We start from the raw sequence: 20,348 nt of genomic DNA on the forward strand, positions 1-20,348 counted from the left end.
CCACACGTCTCGGAGGTGACACAACAATGCCTGCTTAACACTCCATACTATTGACGTTACTGGCCGACATTGTCCAGAATGATAGGAGCCGAATTTGCTCCACACGTCTCGGAGGTGACACAACAATGGCTCCCTCCTTCCTCACTCTGACGCCTGGCTTACATTGTCCACATTTCAGAAAGTGATAGAAGGGTCACATTTACTCTACTTTAATATTGATAATTAAGTTAATTTATATAAGATGTTTTTATAATGGTAAAGTCCAAAGACTAATGTATTTAAGAATAATTCCCACCATAATAGGTGGTGAATTATAATAGTATGTGGTGATGATATCCCGTTTTCTTTAGACGGTAATTCCACTACAAGTTACGTTTTCTATGGTTAACTTGCTGGTAATACAGCTATTATCTGTATGATTATTAAATGGTGTCGGATTTTCCGACACCGTAACAGTACTCTCCTAATTGTACAAGCCTAATTGTGCTTGCGGGGGTTGAGCTCTGGCTTTTTGGTCCTGCCTCTCAACCGTCAATCGACTAGTGTACAGATTCCTAAGCCTACTGGGCTCTATCATATCTACACTTGAAACTGTGTATGGAGTCAGCCTCCACCACATCACTACCTAATGCATTCCACTTGTTAACTACTGACACTGAAAAAGTTCTTTCTAACGTCCCTGTGGCTCATTTGGGTACTCGCATTCCACCTGTGTCCCCTTGTTTGTGTTCGCATACCACTAGTGTTGAATAGTTTATCATTGTCTACCCTGTCAATTCCCCTGAGGATTTTGTGGGTAGAGGTCATGTCTCCCTTACTCTTCTGTCTTCCAGTGTCGTAAGGTCCATCTCTCGCAGCCTTTCCTCGTAATTCATGCCACTTGGTTCCGGGACTAGTCTAGTGGCATACCTCTAAACTTTTTCCAGCTTCGTCTTGTACTTGACAAGGTACGGGCTCCATGCTGGGGCCGCATACTCCAGGATTGGTCTTACATATGTGGTGTACAAGATTCTGAACGAATCCCTACACAGGTTCCTGAAGGCTGTTCTGATGTTAGCCAGCCTCGCATATGCCGCAGACGTAATTCTTTTTATGTGGGCTTCAGGAGACAGGTTTGGTTCTATATCAACTCCTAGATCTTTCTCTCTGTCCGTTTCATTAAGTACTTCACCTCCTATTCTGTATCCTGAGTCTGGCCTCCTGTTTCCACCGCTTTGTTTCATTACTTTGCATTTACTCGGGTTGAACTTCAACAGCCATTTGTTGGACCATTCACTCAGTCTGTCTAGGTCATCTTGTAGCCTCCAACTATCATCTTCTGTCTCAATCCTCCACATAATGTTTGCATCATCAGCAAACATTGAGAGAAACGAGTCTATACCCTCTGGGAGATCATTTACATATATCAGAAATAGTATAGGTCCAAGGACTGACCCCTGCAGGACTCCACTTGTAATGGCTAGCCAATCTGAGACCTCACCCCTCACAGTGACTCGTTGTCTCCTGTTGCTTAGGTACTCCTTTATCCAATGGAGTACCTTCCCTTTCACTCCAGCCTGCATCTCCAACTTTTTCACTAGCCTCTTGTGTGGTACTGTATCAAAGGCTTTCTGACAATTCAAAAATATGTAGCCCGTGCTACTTGGAACTTTTTGTTCCAGGTAGCGAATCTTCAACAACAACAACAACAACAACCAAAAATATGCAGTCGGCCCACCCATTCCTTTCTTGCCTGGTCGTAGAATTCAAGTAACCCTGTGAGGCAGGACTTGCCATCCCTGAACTCGTGTTGATGCGTGCATGCGTGTGCTTGCGTGTGTCACGAAGGTCCCTTAAATGTCAACCTCTACCCGGAATGAGCCACTTTGAGATTTTAAATATATATGATATACTGAACAAGAATTTGATAATATTTTACCTCCCTCTGTACACCAGAATAATTGACATAGCGGCGTACATTCCAGTCAGCCTCCCGTTCGCACAACCATGTGAATAATAGAGATGTCTGGATGACGAGGTCTCTCCCATGTGGTGTTCACTACGTGCTGGTAGATTGATGTCGGCAGTTCTTCTCTAACACAGAGCTCTGACGCCAGTCACTTTATCGTTATATCTGTTGTGTTTCAGTTCACTGCTTTACTGTACCACTATTCTCTATAGTCCCAAATATCCCTTCTATGTGCCAGTATGTAAACAAAGCCACGTGGCCCTCCCACGTGGCCTGTGCTGGCGAATGTTCACTGTTTAACACAAAGTTTTAGTGATATCACTATATTTTTTTCTTTCATATGCTGGTTATACACTTTGTTACACCCTAGATCTGTGATCTGTCACTGTAGGTTTAATGAACCCGAGAATATTGACGATAATCATAGAGCGCGACCCTCCCACGCGGCTGGCTCGACTCCACTGTCCAGTCGACACAGTCCACTCGACTCGACTGTGTGTGTGGGTGTGTGTGTTTGTGGGTGTGTGTTTGGGTGTTTGTGGGTGTGTGTTTGGGTGTTTGTGGGTGTGTGTTTGGGTGTATGCATGCGTGTGCGCTCGTGCCGGGGGGGGGGGAGGGGTGTTTTGGGAGAGTGTGAGGCATGGGAAGTTGTGGTTGGGGGGGGGAGGGGATATTGACGGTCATGCGGGCCTGTGTCGCATATAGGTCTCGAGAACCTGTACTCGGAATGAGCCACCCGGAATTGTTGTTTGTAGCTGTGATGCTCTTGTGATGCTACTTTTTTGCAGCTGTAACACAACATGCATTGTATCTTTATTTTTATTAGACAAATTAAGAAAAATAATTCAATTTCACCTTTGGTCCTGCACAATACATAATTTACATTTCATTATTTATCTACAGAGAGCAATGAAAAACACGACTTCTCTCTTCTGTAAAGTTAGGCATTCTAATCATCTTTCTTCTAAAATAATCTTTCCCGCCTCTACTCTTCACAGACGCTGTCTTGTTGAATCGACTCTGATACACAACCTTCCCAACATGAACCTCACTCCTGGCTTTGTTGCTGTTGACTCTTCCCTCTCACAGTATATACTCAAATGCTCTAACCTTTCTAACACTCGTGACCTGACTTGATCCTGCCCCCTTTTTCTTACCCTCCTCTTACTCTTACCCATCTCATTCTTCCTTCTTCCTATTATTACACCCATTCCATTCATACCTTTCTTCTTGTTCTTACCTTTCGCCTTACTCTTACCTTCTTCTGGGAATTTCCTTCTTCTCTTACCTGCTCCTCCTCTTGTAACGGGGGGGTGGGGGAAATAGCTCTATCTTGTCCATTATTCCACCCCCCAGTTAACTAACGAGGCCGGGGGAAACGGCTCTCTCTAGTCCGTTATCCCGTCCCCAGTTAGCCAACTATTCTAGAGCACCTCCAGAGTTCCTAAGGCAACCTCTCTCGTTCAACACCTTGTAACCTAGGTATTTGACTACCTAGGTGCTAAGACTACAAGGCGCCGTCACTTGATCAGTTACCCGAAACTCTAGAGAGAACTCTAGAATACAGAATCATTGCCCCAAACGTATAAGAGAAAACGAAAGGAAAGAAATGAATAGTGAAGCAATTAGTGAGGGTTTGGGGTGAGAGGGAGAGAGGTGGGAGGAGCGAGGAGGTTCATTAGTTGAAAGTGAGAGTTTAGAGAAGGGTGGAGGGGGAGGTGTAGATAGGTAGAAGTAGAAGAGTAGATAGTAGAAGTAGAAGAGTAGATAGAAGAAGAAGAAATGCTGCCACCATCCATTCTAGATCATCACATACAAGATCATCACGTATCACAAAATTCTCAAAGGATGTTATCATGAGTTCATTATTAGTATGATCCCTCTGTACCATGTATCAACTCCAAACATGTACTCATTAAATCATGAAACCAGTAATCACAGAGGCTTTCTCACCTCAACTCAAAACTCTAAGGAACACAGTGAAAGACCATTTAAATAATAAATTCAACAATTATATTTTTCATGATAAGTATCATAACTTAAGCAATCCAATTAAAATGTTAATGATTAATATTCAAAGTGAGTCATCATCCAAGAATCTGAGAACACTACAACTTGACTGCCCCTGATCATCACACAACACTTGTAAAACACGACCAAGTCACCTAAATGTTCACTCACCGAGGACTGAGTCTAAGTTGAATAGAGAGGGGGGGGGGGGGTCTGTAGCTTGACAGAGACTGTCTCGCCCCCTGCCGGCCGACAGCCTCCCTGCTAGGGACGTCTTCTCTGCTCTGCTGGCTCGTCTGCTCTGTCGTCTTAATGTTAATCCTCCTTGCTGGATAGCTCTCCGAGTTTATATTGCGGAACCTAGTAGCTAACTCCGCCCACAAGTAGATAGCCTCCGGCACTCTACCAAGCCACTCCTTAAACGTCGGCATGTTTGAAGGCTACCCGGCTCCAACTAAGAGATTAGTAGAAGCAAGGTGAAATTCGCATGATCTGACCTCAGGTCACTTTGGGTCATTAACGCTTAGAGGTGTGAGATCTCAGGCAGACAACTGGCGCCTCTCAGATCCTTGTCTGTGACTCATGTACTCTATGTATGTATTAAACTAAACCAAACACTTTACAGTGTTACACTCTCACTCTTGCCTTACTTAATGCCCGAACCTCTCTCGCTCCCAAACCTTCAATATAGAATAAGTGCATGGACCGATATTCCGGCCAAGGTTATAGAGAAAGTGGACTTGAAACGTACTATTAAAATAAAAAAAGATGGACCATATCTGCACTTTCGGCAGCCTCCTTCATGGGAAGAATCGAGTCTAATGATAATGATTGTAAGATTACCAGTTAAAAAATCAGCATGTGACTCGCAGAGGCTCAAAGCAGTCATAGAACAACAAATGGAAACCATCTCTAGACCAACAACGACACGCATCCTCACAGATGGATCAGTTGATCAAGAAAGAGGTTCTGATGGGGCAGCAGTTTTCACTAATTTATTTATTAATTTTTTTATTTATTTATATATACAAGAGTTCTTACATTATTGTACAGCCACTAGTACTCGTAGCGTTTTGGGCAAGTCCTTAATCCTATGTTCACTGGTATACGACTCCGCGAAAAATCGTTTTACAACCAAGTACCGCATTTTACTGTTGAGTTAAACAGAGGCTTCAGTTAAGGATTTGCGCCCAGTAAATCCTCCCCGGCCAGCATACGAACCCAGGACACAGCGCTCGCGAAACGCCAGGAGAACGTCTTAACCACTACACAACGGGGACAGCTAACAGCCATGAAGCTTACTGGAGCATGAACAGTGGGTGCTCAACATTGCAAACAGAAATATATGCCCTGAAGGAGGCCATAAATTATGCAATTTAAAATAATTTACATGATGTCATCATTCATACCGACTCTAAACCTTAACGCGAGGCATTGTTATCCAGCCATCACAGAGATAATATACAGCCCATCACATAAATCCTACATATAGGAAAAGAAGCACACAATCTAGGGCTGTCAATGACCCTAAATTGGATACCTAGTCACATTGACATAGATGGTAATGAAAAGGCAGACACAAGTAAAAACTGCCACTGCTCTACCTGTTCAGATTAAAATTCCTCCAAGTTTTTCACAGATTAAGGAGCAAATCAAGAAGAAATTACTCCGAACTATCAAAAGTCGCCACCGAACCAAACTAGCGGATGGAAGATCCACTGCGATGTGGCACGAACAAGCCACTGGGTACTATTCTTTCAAGCCTGGCAAAAAGATATCCAGAGACATTGCAGTAGTCATACACAGACTGACTTGGTTACAAGTACTGCTGGGAGGTAATGAACCCAATAGTTAAAGTGTCATATCTGTGGAACAGATGCAGAGGCGCCACTATTGCACTACTTACTGGAATGTGAAGCAACCGAAGCCCTGCGCATCAAACTCAACATTAACCAAACGAGAGCAGCTACATTAGATGCAAAATCCACAGCGATTACACTGATTAAAAAATCGGTTGCAGAGTGGTACACAGTAGTGAACACTGTGCATCCATATTTGCCACCAAGATAATGTTATTAAAACAAGACTAAAACCAATGCACTAAAACAGAAGCAGAAAAGTAGCGGAAGAAACGGAGAAAACCCCTCCTCCATTTAAAGTTTTGACCAAAATATCACAGTAACAAGGTTAGTGCGAATAGCCGAACTCAATCGTGGGCTCACTATAGCCTGTGCTATATGGACATTTCATTCTGAGTGGCTAATTCTAAAACAAAAACATCATCTCTCTCCCCAGAGCTACAGCCCGGTCCTGTGCCAGTAAGTCCATTACGGGATCACCATACCCCGTGCTACTTGGAACATTTTGTTCCGAATAGCTGAATCTAAAACATCAACTCACTCCCATCACAAGGAAATATATAGCAGTATATATAGACTACGTCTAGGTTACAGATGCAACTGGGATTTTGGTGAATTCCCAGAGACTGGGAATGCATCTTCTGCCAGTCACAGAGAAGCCACTACTTCACTATCTTCTGGAATGTGAAGCGACAAACGACCTTAGAAGAGCTTTAAGAGTCCCTGAATCTTGCAGTAATCACCCTAAAGCCGTCAACATTGCCACTCTTCTGGTCAAAAAGGGTGTCCAGCAGCTGGACACCCTCATAAATACTGTCAAGCAGTATCCTATACCTCATTAGCAGCCTGACGATTAAATGTGACCTCAGCACACAGTATACATTTACTAAAAACAAAATCTACCACTTACGGGCTATTCATGCCCGTACCACCTCTTGGGTGACTTAATCTTCATCAATCAATTAATGTCGCTCCCATCTCAATCGACTTGATAATGGTCCACGACGGACCGAAACGTCGTCGTCTCATCATCTTCTGGTGTGTAGTTTGGTCATCGAAAGCACGACTGATTTATTAGACTTTACAGTGAATAAACTCATTTGTACAGTATTGTTAACCATCTTCAAGACTTTACTAAAAACAATCTTAGAAAACACAATGTTAATGTTATCTAACAACATCTTTGTTGAAGGTAAAGTTAGAAATTATCAGGAGAAAATGCCTTAAATTAATATAAACGCTTGTAAACAAAAGCTGTTTAAATCATATATTAAAGTCACAAATATAATCCCTGTCAAATGATGTTGTAATAATGTGGCTGAATTTCAGCAATGAATTATTGTGTAGAAATCTTCAGTACGTTTCATAGATCTTTCCTGCATGGACAAGTTCTTTCCTAATTGTCATTGACAGATATCTCTTTCAATAATACTTAGGACTTGATAATTTTAATAGGGCGGGTTAGCTGTAAGGGCGGTGGTAGTGGGTAGTGGTTGCAGATTGTAAGACATGTAGTTGAAGCAAGTCAAGAGGATGTCAGAGTCAGTGATGGTTGTAGGAACAGGCCAGGATGTTGCTGGTCGTAGAGGCAGGACTAGCAGGGTACAGCAGGCCAGGATGTTGCTGGTCGTAGAGGCAGGACTAGCAGGGTACAGCAGGCCAGGATGTTGCTGGTCGTAGAGGCAGGACTAGCAGGGTACAGCAGGCCAGGATATTGCTGGTCGTAGAGGCAGGACTACTACGGTACAATCACAGAAAGCATGCCAGAAAAGAGGCAGGAATTCAAGTTCAAGTAAATTTATTGAGATAATGAAACACATCTTAAAAGGACAGAGTAGCTTAGGGTATTTCTTCCCTCCTGAGAGGCAGGAATAACTCATAGTTTTTTTTTTTTTTGAGATATATACGAGAGTTGTTACATTCTTGTACAGCCACTAGTAAGCGTAGCGTTTCGGGCAGGTCCCTGGAATACGATCCCCGCCGCGAAGAATCGTTTTTTCATCCAAGTACACATTTTACTGTTACGTTAAACAGAGGCTACAGTTAAGGAATTGCGTCCAGTAAATCCTCCCCGGCCAGGATACGAACCCATGACATAGCGCTCGCGGAACGCCAGGCGAGTGTCTTACCACTACACCACGGAGACTGTTAATAGTTAGAGGTGATAAGGACAGTTGCTGGGAAGGATGCAGTAAGGGTAGTCAGGTACTGTGTTGAACACTAAGTTTCCTGGGCACGTGTTAGGAACACCTTGAGCTCCAGCACCCGAGCACTGGAAATATTCTTGATGACAAGAGCTGCACTTTGGGAAGTTGCCTGGAGCCTCACAGGTAAGCGAGTCTACGCAGTCGGTGCTTGTGGTTGTTGTGGTTGTTACTCCTGTTGTTGTTGTAGACGATCCACCAGAGCACAAGTTGGTACAGGAAGCACTTGAGACACATCGACCAGATTGGTAGTCAAAGTGTTCATCGCTATCACAAGAAAAGTGTAAGTTTGGGTCCACAGCTCCCTCTTCAACGCATATGTAGTACTTGGTGCAGTCTGTGGGGTCGGGGGCCTGCACGATCCCTGGCTGACAGTAGGGAACACACGAGACTGTGCAACAAACTTCCTTGTCATCGACACAGTTTACACCGTTGAAGTAGGTGTCTGGGTCACAGTGAAGTGTCTGTGTTGGTTGACCAGCAATACAAATATAGTATGTACCACAGTCGAATGGATCACTGATCAAGCTGAAGGAGCCGTTGCAGGTGATGTGACAGTCTGGCGGCTGACAGGCGGCTTCACAACCGTCCGGAGGCATGACGTCACATTTTAATCCATTTGGGTCAAAATATTGACTGTCCGGGCAGGGCACAGAGTGGTCTGAGGCTATACCGTCCCCCAAGCAGATGTAATAATTGGTGCAGTTCAAGGGGTCAGGGACTTTATCTCCAAGAGTTTTTCCATTACAGTCCGGTAAACAGGCGTCATTCTGGACCATCCAGGCGGTGGCCACGACCTGAGTGAGGGAGAGGAAAGTTATACGTCTTAAAATTTATATTATATTATATTATGCAAGTCTTCATGGGCTTGTATAGCGTCTTAATAAACGCCATACTATTCGCTTACTTTCAATTAATGAGGGAAAGGATTATTGAACTTCAATCTAGTGAAACAAATCAAGGAGTGTACTAACAAATGTAAATACTCATCATGATTATTCACAGACAAGGAGAACACGTGATTGAAAGAATGGTATTTTTAATTCATTAAAAAATTTAGTTATTTCACAAAATAAGGTACATCCTTGGCAATCAAATTCCTATCTCAGGCAATTTGGTTGATAATACTTTTGGATCACAGCGGACAAGTACTTACTTCTTATATTGGAACCTTACGAAATCCATAACTAGTGAGTGTAATGCAATTCCCAAATTCCTCCATTCCACACCTAACACTACTCACTCAACTCCCTTCCGTTGCCAGAGATACACTAATGCTACTCTCCCAAGAAACACTGTAGAGGGAATCCATAGGCTCCACCTCTCAAATCAAATGAACCAATGGCTTCTCTCAAACACACCTTAGACCTGCGCCACTCACAGAACAGTTATGAGAAGGTCAAGCCAGACACCCAAGATAACCAATCCCCAACAAGCAAACAATCCGCCCAAGGCGCTATACCATTTCCTTCACTCCCTAAAACACTCTCACCCCTCCCTCCAGTCTGTCTCATATATATTGTTCCACGCTTCTGTTACAAGATATCATGACTCTTTTTACCTCTCCCATATATAATACCTTCATTTCACTCCAGTACACACTTATTGTTAAGCAGGTCTCAGGCAACCTCTAAGTTGCCTATGCCACCTCAGAGTACAGTGTTTAACCCATTCCATAACTCCACACACCATCATACAACATATTTCATATATTTCCTCATTGCTATACCCATTCCACTTGTGTACACTTTTGTTAACAAAACTTATTTCCACTGATTGTACTCTTAAACACTTTGCCCCCCTAACATATCCATGTATACTGCTTCAAAAGTGCTCGGAAGAATGATTTTGTCGAATATTATCGCCTCTTTGTAAATGTCGGAAAATCCGACACCATTTAATAATCATACAGATAATAGCTGTGTTGTATAAACAAGTTACCCATAGAAAACGTAACTTGTAGTGGAATTACCGTCTAAGAAAACGGGATATCATCACCACATACTATTATAATTCACCAGCTATTCTGCTGGGAATTATTCTTAAATACATAAGTCTTTGGACTTTACCATCATAAAAACATCTTATATAAATTAACTTAATTATCAATATTAAAGTAGAGTAAATGTGACCCTTCTATCACGTTCTGAAATCTGGACAATGTAAGCCAGGCGTCAGAGGGAGGAAGGAGGGAGCCATTGTTGTGTCACCTCCGAGACGTGTGGAGCAAATTCGGCTCCTATCATTCTGGACAATGTCGGCCAGTAACGGCAATAGTATGGAGTGTTAAACAGCCATTGTGTATACGAGACCAGAGGCACACGGGAGCAAATACGGCTCCTGTTAATTTTACTTGGACGTAGTGTTATGGAAACCAAAGGTACCATCTCCAACACGATGTCTACAATTCAAGTTAAGTGTCTATCCGAAACCCGTTTATCATTCATTTATGGCCATTAATGTCAGGATATAGGGTGACCCGGTTAGATCGCGAAATCGCCTCAAACTAAAGGTAATTAAGCCAGGTCTTCATGTTCCATGTACTGTATAGTGTTTTCTCTGATATACTTGTCATATATAGGATTCTGGCTTCACAGCTAGCGCACTTTTGACAGGTCAAGACGAGGAAGCAAGATTTGTGCACCAGTTACTGGGTGATATGGAAGCTACCTCAAAGAGGATAATTTGGTGTCTACACCCTAGTTATACCTGGTGGACTAACCTGCTGTACTATAAGATAAGGAACCTTTTCAATGTATGTAGTTACTGTAGTTTGATTGGCTGCATATATATAAATATAAACCCCCCCTAATGTGTAGAGGATCGATTTGTGAGATTAAGAGATTATTGCAGAAATACAGTCCACTTATCATTATACAAATTGCTATCGAAGTATATAAATTAACGTAAATATAAATTCATATAAATTAAATAAATATAAATCTCACAGGTCGGTTCCCACAGTAAAGTTGTGAATCTTTTAATAATCTGTCTTTCAAGATGTCGGAAAAAAACGACATCATGTACTAACCAATTCATTCATAGAAAACGAGGCTCCAGTGGAATTTTCCTCGGAAGAAAGCGGGGGGAATCATTACCTTGTAGCCATTGAATTCACCAGCTAATAATATTGTGAATTCCTCTTAAAACACCATTCTAGCATTAGAATCAATAAAAAGTATTGTTTATAACTGGATCTAATATAATTACCAATAACTAAAGTCTACCTCCCATTGTCAATAAAAAGGCAGCATTAGAACTGGCGAGAATGAGAAGAATCTCTCGAACTGAGAAAAAGGGAGAGGCCATTAATTTAACAAAAACAGAGTATCGCTTGGGAGCACACTTGTAGCTCCTCAAATTTCCCTCTAGGCACAGTGTTATGGGACTAAAAACGTCCCGTTATCAGGACGATCTTTGACAAGTGTTCCGTACCCTATACCCCCATATTATCTAGTCATTCCTGGCCAGTAATGTAGGCAGATTGACGATACCAGTTAAAACACTAAACGAGCCACCTAAAGGAGTAAAAATCAATTAATTAAATAGTGATAATTTACCCTGATATAGCTGTCATATATATATATAGGTTACGATTATTATTGTGAGTGCCATTTGACAGGTGAAATTGAAGGGGGAGAAGAATTAACAACAGTTACCTGGTACAACAAGTAACATGTGATGACGGTAGCCTCACCCACGAGGAGTGTCGGTTGGCGTGTTCTTTCATGATCATATCTGGTTGACCAGGCTATAACAATTATACAGATAAGCTGAATTTGTTCCATTTTATTCACTTAACATGTGCAGTCTTAACATTGTAGTGCTTGTCTACCAATCGATAATTTTGATTGATAGCATATATACTTTAATAAAGCTTGTGTAGGAAACGATTTGTGGGAATTTAAGATCATACAGTCCACTTTAATATCATACAGTCTGCTATCGAAAAAAATAAGTTAACGTAAGAAATAGAGAAATTAATTATAAATAAATATATATATGAATTATTAAATATATAAATCCCACGAGTCTGTTTTCCCACATAAAATAAGAAACCCAAACTAATGAACCCCAAACTAGTGAAACCCAATCTAATGAGACCCAAACTAATGAAACCCAAACTAATCAAATCCAAACTAATGAGACCCAAACTAATGAGACCCAAACTAATGAGACCCAAACTAATGAAACCCAAACTAATGAGACCCAAACTAATGAAACCCAAACTAATGAGACCCAAACTAATGAAACCCAAACTAATGAAACCCAAACTAGTGCAACCCAAACTAGTGAAACCCAAACTAGTGCAACCCAAACTAGTGAAACCCAAACTAGTGAAACCCAAACTAATGAAACCCAAACTAGTGAAACCCAAACTAATGAAACCCAAACTAATGAAACCCAAACTAATGAAACCCAAACTAATAATTAAGATCCAAGCTATTAAAACTCACATTCATAATTGAGAACCAAACTAATGAGATCCAAACTAATGACACAAATTAATGAAACCCAAATTAATAATTAAGGCCCAAAATAAGGATCACTAACTGGCCCCCGATAATGCCCCTGGGAGCGTCCTGGGGCCCATACTGTTCCTCACCGCCAGGACAATGATGAGAAGACTGCGCTTGATCATGTTGGACGACCTGGACACCTGACGCTGTACACCTGACGCTGGACACCTGACGCTGGACACCTGATGTGGTACGGCTATTGGACAACCGGGGTCTACTGTGAATTATCTGGCACCAGACGAGATTGGTAAACTGGTGTATCGTTGTGGCTGCAGGTGTGCTATGGGTGCAGGTGTCTACTGCGACAGCGTCTGCTTTGGAGCCAATACTTATACCCGGAGGCTTATCGCAGTGTAAGTTTCGACATGGTGACAATAGTGGGAGGAACCCATTGTGGCCAGGTGAGGTCAAAAGGTACTGCACTGTCTAAAGGTCCGGAATAAGCGTAAATTGCGTTGACTCGTACAGTAAAGAGATGACAGACAACGTAACTCTAGCCGCGAGGCTATGCGTTTTACCCTCCAAAGGAACGCCTGGAGACAACCAGCGTAAGTGCCTTCGTGGCCCTTAAATTAAGCAACAGGTCGTCAATAATATAACATACAATGTTGCCCGTTCTTTAATCATATTTTTTACCTGTGTGAAGGGTCGGTTGACTGCATGACACAGCCTAACACGGGGGAAGGGGGGTGGGGGGGGGAGGGTAGAAATAGCCTAAGCTACTCTATCTCTCTGAGATGTTTTTTTCTTCTCTCAATAAAAATACTTGAATTTGAATGGGGTCCCTTCCTCCGGCCTGGTGTTGCCGACACCCGCATTTAGTGTCAGCACCAAGGCTGCAGCTGCTACAGTACACTCCTCCACCCAAAATACACCTGCAGTGGAGCCCGGTGGTCCAGCAGCTGTCCAACGTCAGGTGTACATCTCGTCCAACGTGATCGAACGCAGTCTTCTTATCGTTGCTTTAACGATGAGGAACAAAATGGGCCCCAGGACACGACCAGGGTCATTGTCCGGCAAATTGTGACGAAATGCTTCCTGCCTCAGGTTCACGTCTCATCTTTCAGGAGACGTGAACCTTTAAGGAGGTTTTGAATTTATCCTTTGTGACGTGTATGCTCAATGTCATGGATCACAGAATATGTTGTGCACATCTACCAATTCCACACAACTGTAAAAATGGGGAGGTAGAAGAGATATATTCAAATGAACACATACAAAGATTCAAATTCAAATGTTTATTCAGGTAAAGTACATACATACAAGGTGTGATACAAACATTGATGGATTTGTAGATAGAGCTAGTACATACAATGCCTAAAGCCACTATTACGCAAAGCGTTTCGGGCAGGCACATACAGAATAATAAGGCACATACAGAAAGTATTGATTCTGCTACCTTGCCACAAGGATGCGACAAAATATATGGAATATAATTACAACACAGCAAACATCATTTTGTTCTCGTGAAAATCGATATTCGTATGATATGCATATATCACTACCCAACGTGGAGTGTAGTCCATTTAGGCGATATATATATATCCGAGGTTGGGCACTTTTCCGTTCACCTGATGCATCTGTTCACTTAGCAGTAAATAGGTTCCCGGGAGTTAGGCTATTGTTGTGGGTTGCATCCTTGGGATGATCAGTAGTTAACGTAGGGAGACCTTTCACCTTATGATTATTCACCTAGCTGTGAAATAGGTACTGGAGTGTTGGGCAATTGTAATGGAGTTACATCCGGCTTTGTCTGTCAGCTGACAATGAGAAGGACCTCGACAAGCCTAAATACAGGCTTCCAGTCCCCGACAACAGGAATTATATATTTTATCTGGTAAAACAGTGCCATAACAATATCATAAAATATTTATCCGTCACCCAGGTGGTGTGTGCCGTCAGGACTCACCAGCAAGACTCCTGTCGACTTGACTGTACTGGGTAAAGTCCTCTTGACGTACCTGACCTATGAACTGTACCAACTATTACCACTTATCAGGGGTCGGGGATTTTATAAACTTAATATTGAACTTTACTTACTAACGAACAGAGACTCCTACCACTTCCCTGATAAAATAAGATCAACCACTGCTGCTGCTGTCGTCAAGCAATCAGTAATGGACACAGGAGTGCATATTGGAGGATCACCCTGAAATCGTTGTATACTCGGAGAGGGGTTCAACGTCATCTTTACTTGGGGAAACGGCTCCAATCTGGCTAATTGGTCATGAATACATACCACATCGAGCCACTGTGACTCCCCTACACTCTCCTTATTTTAGGCTGATCTTCGAATTCCTCTTCATGATATTATTGTTCGCTGTGAACCGATCCGCAATCCTCTCTCTCTCTCTCTTGCTCTCTGTCTGTCTGTCTCTCTCCCTCTCACTCTCTCTCTCTCTCTCTCTCTCTCTCTCTCTCTCTCTCTCTCTCTCTCTCTCTCTCTCTCTCTCTCTCTCTCTCTCTCTCTCTCTCTCTCTTTCTCTGTCTCTGTCTCTCTCTTCCTGGAAAGCCTCACTAGAATAAGAGCAAAAATCAGTTGTCTACAGACAAACATTTATTACACGAAAATACAAAGAATAAAGCAATAATAAAACACAGTATCATCGGATTCTACAAACCATAACCACATTAATATAATATCAGTTCTTCACCAAATAAACTGCACTAGGCTGCTGCTCAATTTCCGTCCTCAGCCTTTTGCCTTTCACTACTTGTGGCTGGGTAATTTGCATATAAAATATCGCCTATAAGAAAAATACTCACTTTCTCACCTTACATTGCATCACTCATGCCCTATGCATTCAAGCACTCCCTCATACATATAATGGTGTCCATACAATCCTTTGTTCCACGTCCTGAGGCCCACCACTAAGAACATCTGTCTCTGGGTCCTCGAACTCAGGTAGATATTCCTGCAGTCTCTTCAATATTTGCTGCTACTTGAAATCCCATTCAATACCTGTGAAGTTCCTCGATGCGGCTTCACAAAAAAATGTGTAGCTTCACTACACTCGAAGTTCCTCACTGCCACTGAAGTTTAACTCCATACTTGAAGTTCCACCATATAATCTTCACCAGACACGAAGTTCCTCCACGAACTTATTCCCTACACAAACCTGTAATTCCATTACCATACTATAATAACATGTTTTCCTAATAAAACAAATTACAAATTTAAATGTTACAAACTTTAAATTTGTAATTTGTTTACAGTTTATCTGTTTAACAAATTTCAAATGTTAACTCTAAATCTCGCCATGCGACGTCTCACTCCACACCAGTCTTACTGAGATGGGAACTACCCACTTCTGGACAAGCCCACACTGAAATCATTCTCCGATGGGGCTCTTCCCACCTCAGTCACTCACTGACCTCAGGCAAGCAAGCATGTGTCGCTCTTCCCTCGATATTGTCCCATCATTTCTAACTCATTATATACTCTCACTATCTTCATAAAATATCTAACCTATATTCATAAACGTGTTCTTCGATCGCTTGGCACACGATGGATCAATAACAAACACTAGTATAATCTAATTGAATCTTACTGCAGAAAGCTGTTGACACAACGCCTGCCTGCAACTCCCCAAATAAAGCGCTCAATCGTTCACAAATTGCTCTTGGATTGTCTGTAAATGCCTCTCACAGTTCTGACTTGAGCATACGAAATCACCTGAAGGTTTCACACAGAAACACCTTCTAAATTTCCTCCACTCAAAGGATATCTCACATTAGGGTCCACACAGGTCACGACCACCATGTCGACTTCAGGCCGTTCCTAATATCGTTCACGATCTCATAGAAACGTCATATATCGTCCTCGGCAGCTTCCTCACACGTTTTACACGTAGCCTTCACTCAAACACTAAACCACAACTCAAGTGACTCGTTACGACCTCTGTCCACGTCACGTCACATAACAAAATGTTGGCATCACATTTCAGCTAGCTTCTATAAGATGCTCTTCTGCTTGTCTCTATTTAGTCATAATTCACTGACGTTTACTTAATTTATTTCCTTTCCCCTGACTCCTACCTCTAGTCTGGTGGGTAGAATAACTCTCACATGGTAGACTTATCTCACAGAGCTACCTGGGGGTCTTAACACACTGTATTGATGATGGTATTCCTGCAGACCACGCTCTTGCCTGCCCAAGTGACAACTTCTTGGACCCATAAGAGCTTGACTGCTTCCCCACACCTTAGGAAGGTTGTGAAGCTACTGCCCGCATCCTGGCTGCCTGCCTGCCTCATCACCTGCAACGACTCCTACAGCATGATCAGCGACGAATTCAGTTGCAGCATATACTATGTCAGCATTGAGGGTGTTCTTGACGTGGCATTTACCTGCCCCTCGAGGAACTTCTACTTCGACGGTGTGACCTGCACCAGCGACGAGGAAGCTTCCTGCAAAGTCTCGTGTGTTCTATATTGTCATCCAGGGGTCGTGCAGGCCCTTGACCCTTTAGACTGCACCAAGTACTACATATGACCTCAGGAACGACCAATGGCCCCAAGTTTACACTTTACTTGTGATAGTGAAGAACACTTTGATTATCAAAGTGGTTAATGTGAAGCAGGTAGTTCTTGTACCAACCTGTGCTAAAAACCCTTCCACATCTTATAAAGTACAGTGCCAATCAGGAACTGGAATAACAATTGCCACCTCCATTACACCTTCAACTACCACTTCTTTTAACATACTGTAATACCATTACTTCACTTTGTACTCACTTCTCAGTAACACTGTTGGCTGTGTATCCTGTGTATCCGAACAGTTACCAGTGTTGGGATTACACAATCCGTCAAGAACAACTGGCAACCGACTGGTGGAAAACGAGGATGATCACCAGTTATCATTATACATATAGAACCTATTAATCATACATATTCAGTGATCCCTAATTTAAGATTATATATTATATTAATGATCATTAAATGTGTGTGATCAATAAGTTTTATATATAATGATAATTTGTGATCAATTAAAGCTAATAATAAAATGCTTATTGATTAATATATATGCATGACATGTATGTATATATATATATATATATATGTCGTACCTAGTAGCCAGAACGCACTTCTCAGCCTACTATGCATGGCCCGATTTGCCTAATAAGCCAAGTTTTCCTGAATTAATATATTTTCTCTAATTTTTTTCTTATGAAATGATAAAGCTACCCATTTCAATATGTATGAGGTCAATTTTTTTTATTGGAGTTAAAATTAACGTAGATATATGACCGAACCTAACCAACCCTACCTAACCTAACCTATCTTTATAGATTTGGTTAGGTTAGGTAGCCGAAAAAGTTAGGTTAGGTAGGTTAGGTAGTCGAAAAACAATTAATTCATGAAAACTTGGCTTATTAGGCAAATCGGGCCTTGCATAGTAGGCTGACAAGTGCGTTCTGGCTACTAGGTACGACACACACACACATATAATATATATATATATATATATATATATATATATATATATATATATATATATATATATATATATATATATATATATTAGTATATTTTGGTAGCAGTCTTTCCTGTAGACATATTATTAAATATGACCGAAAAAGTAAGATTAATAATTCTAGAATTATTAATTATAATTGTGTTAGAATTATTAATCTTACTTTTTCGGTCATATTTAATAATATAAATATATATATATAAATAAATGGAAATGTTCATTTGTTCAAAATCGCTAATCTCCGAAAGTACTTCACCGATTGCTTTGACATTTTCACACAACGTTCCATTCGAATCCGAGCAAGTTTTTATATACATACTATATAGATGTAACGTCTGTGATGGTAAACAAACATGGTTTTTCTGAAAAACTGTTTTTTTCATGTGAGGGAAATCTTCGAAACCTTTTTACCGATTGCTTTGAAATTTTGACAGATCGTTGCATTCGAATAGGCGTGTCTTTTTATGTACCTACTATATAGATGCCACTCCTGTGACGGCTAAAACTATGGTTTTCTTAAAAAACAGCGCCATCTGTTGCATGAAAGAGCAACACACATGCTATACTAGATGTTACAATTCCATTTCAATGTTTCAGATTGCACTAATAAACTGAATTTTCCGAGATTTTTATTTATTTTAATTTTGATTTAATTATTGTGTGTGAATTGCGTTGGAATTGAGCTGTGTTGCTTATCAGACCGTTCATTAAGTGAGAATAGTTTATTTCTATTTTTTTTCATATTTTCATTTAATTTTTTAACTGTTTTTCTTATATTTTAGTGATGGGAACATCAAAACACTTGATGTTACCAATTTTCTGATGTGAACATCAGACCATTTGGGAAGGCATCGGACGAGGGAGTGGAGAATGGTGGGGATGACGAGGCGACAAGGGAGGGGGAAATTGAAATTGGAAATTGACCAGACCACACACTAGAAGTTGAAGGGACGACGACGTTTCGGTCCGTCCTGGACCATTCTCAAGTCAATTCTCAAGAAATTGGAAATTGAAATAGAAATACGTTTATTGAGGTAAAATACACACAAAGGGATGATGTAGCTCGAACTATTCTCACCCCGTTCAGTACATCGTGTTAATACATACATAGACACACATCACAAGCAATAAACGTATTACCGAACATTCTGAGAGATTAACATATACATTTCCTAGGGAGAGGGGGGGGGGCGTAATGGTGGGGAAGGACGAGGGGACGGGGGAGTTTGGGATGGTGGGGACGAGGGAATGGGGGAATGGAGAAAGGTCAGGAGGACAAAGGGACAGGGGAGTGGGGCATGGTGGGAAGGAAGAGGGGATGGTGGAGTGGAGAATGGTGGGGAGGACGAGGAGACGGGTGAGGGGGTAATGGTGGAGAGGACTTGGGGAAAGGGAAGGTTGCTGTGGCTCAGCAGCGCACATGCGTCGTTGAGCCACAGCAACGCGTGGCCATGTACTGCTAGTATATATATATATATATATATATATATATATATATATATATATATATATATATATATATATATATATATATATATATATATATATATATATAGATATATATATGTCGTACCTAGTAGCCAGAACCCACTTCTCGGCCTACTTTGCAAGGCCCGATTTGCCTAATAAGCCAAGTTTTCCAGAATTAATATATTTTCTCTAAATTGTTTCTTATGAAATGATAAAGCTACTCATTTCATTATGTATGAGGTAAATTTTTTTTTATTGGAGTTAAAACTAACGTAGATATGTGACCGAACCTAACCAACCCTACCTAACCTAACCTAACCTATCTTTATAGGTTAGGTTAGGTTAGGTAGCCGAAAAAGTTAGGTTAGGTTAGGTTAGGTAGGTTAGGTAGTCGAAAAACAATTAATTCATGAAAACTTGGGTTATTAGGCAAATCGGGCCTTGCATAGTAGGCTGAGAAGTGAGTTCTGGCTACTAGGTACGACATATATATATATGGTTTCGTTTAAGACATCATAAGAAGGAAAGTGAAACGCCATGCAACCTCTGAAGAGACAACTAACACAACACCTATACCCCCTATTAGACTATTTTACAGGAACTTCTTTTCCACAGCCCATAAAACGGAGGAAAGGGTCCTGAAAGATATTGTTAGTAGAAACGTTATCCCTACAGACAAAAATCAGAAGATACAACTGACAATTTATTATAAAACCAAAAAAGCGGCCAGCTACTCATGAGAAACTCTCCAGACACAAAGCAGAACGCTTTAAAAGAGACCTACGTCGTCTATGCCTTCAAATGCCCTCTTGGGGACTGTAAGCCTCAAAAAACTCAGTATATAGGCAAGACAACAACATCT

General features: G+C 41.3%; 2 protein-coding genes across 2 annotated transcripts in view; both read right to left on the minus strand.

Annotated features, from left to right (window-relative positions):
• The window catches only part of LOC123758406 (peritrophin-48-like), a 35,251-nt gene extending 22,537 nt beyond the window's left edge, over positions 1 to 12,714 (minus strand). The window contains exon 1 of the mRNA XM_069322822.1: positions 12,696 to 12,714. The gene's annotated coding sequence lies outside the window, so the exon portion shown is untranslated. The remainder of the gene's footprint in view (positions 1 to 12,695) is intronic.
• Positions 6,920 to 12,754, minus strand: LOC123758207 (peritrophin-48-like). The gene is made up of 2 exons (XM_069322818.1): positions 12,628 to 12,754; positions 6,920 to 8,818 (listed from the first exon to the last, which is right to left on the minus strand). The coding sequence occupies exons 1-2, from the start codon at positions 12,661 to 12,663 to the stop codon at positions 7,973 to 7,975; spliced, it is 882 nt and encodes a 293-aa protein (XP_069178919.1). The 5' UTR covers positions 12,664 to 12,754; the 3' UTR covers positions 6,920 to 7,972.
• Positions 12,755 to 20,348: the final 7,594 nt, after the last annotated feature.

This window comes from Procambarus clarkii, chromosome 11 (genome assembly GCF_040958095.1).
Source record: "Procambarus clarkii isolate CNS0578487 chromosome 11, FALCON_Pclarkii_2.0, whole genome shotgun sequence".
NCBI classification, from domain to species: domain Eukaryota; kingdom Metazoa; phylum Arthropoda; class Malacostraca; order Decapoda; family Cambaridae; genus Procambarus; species Procambarus clarkii.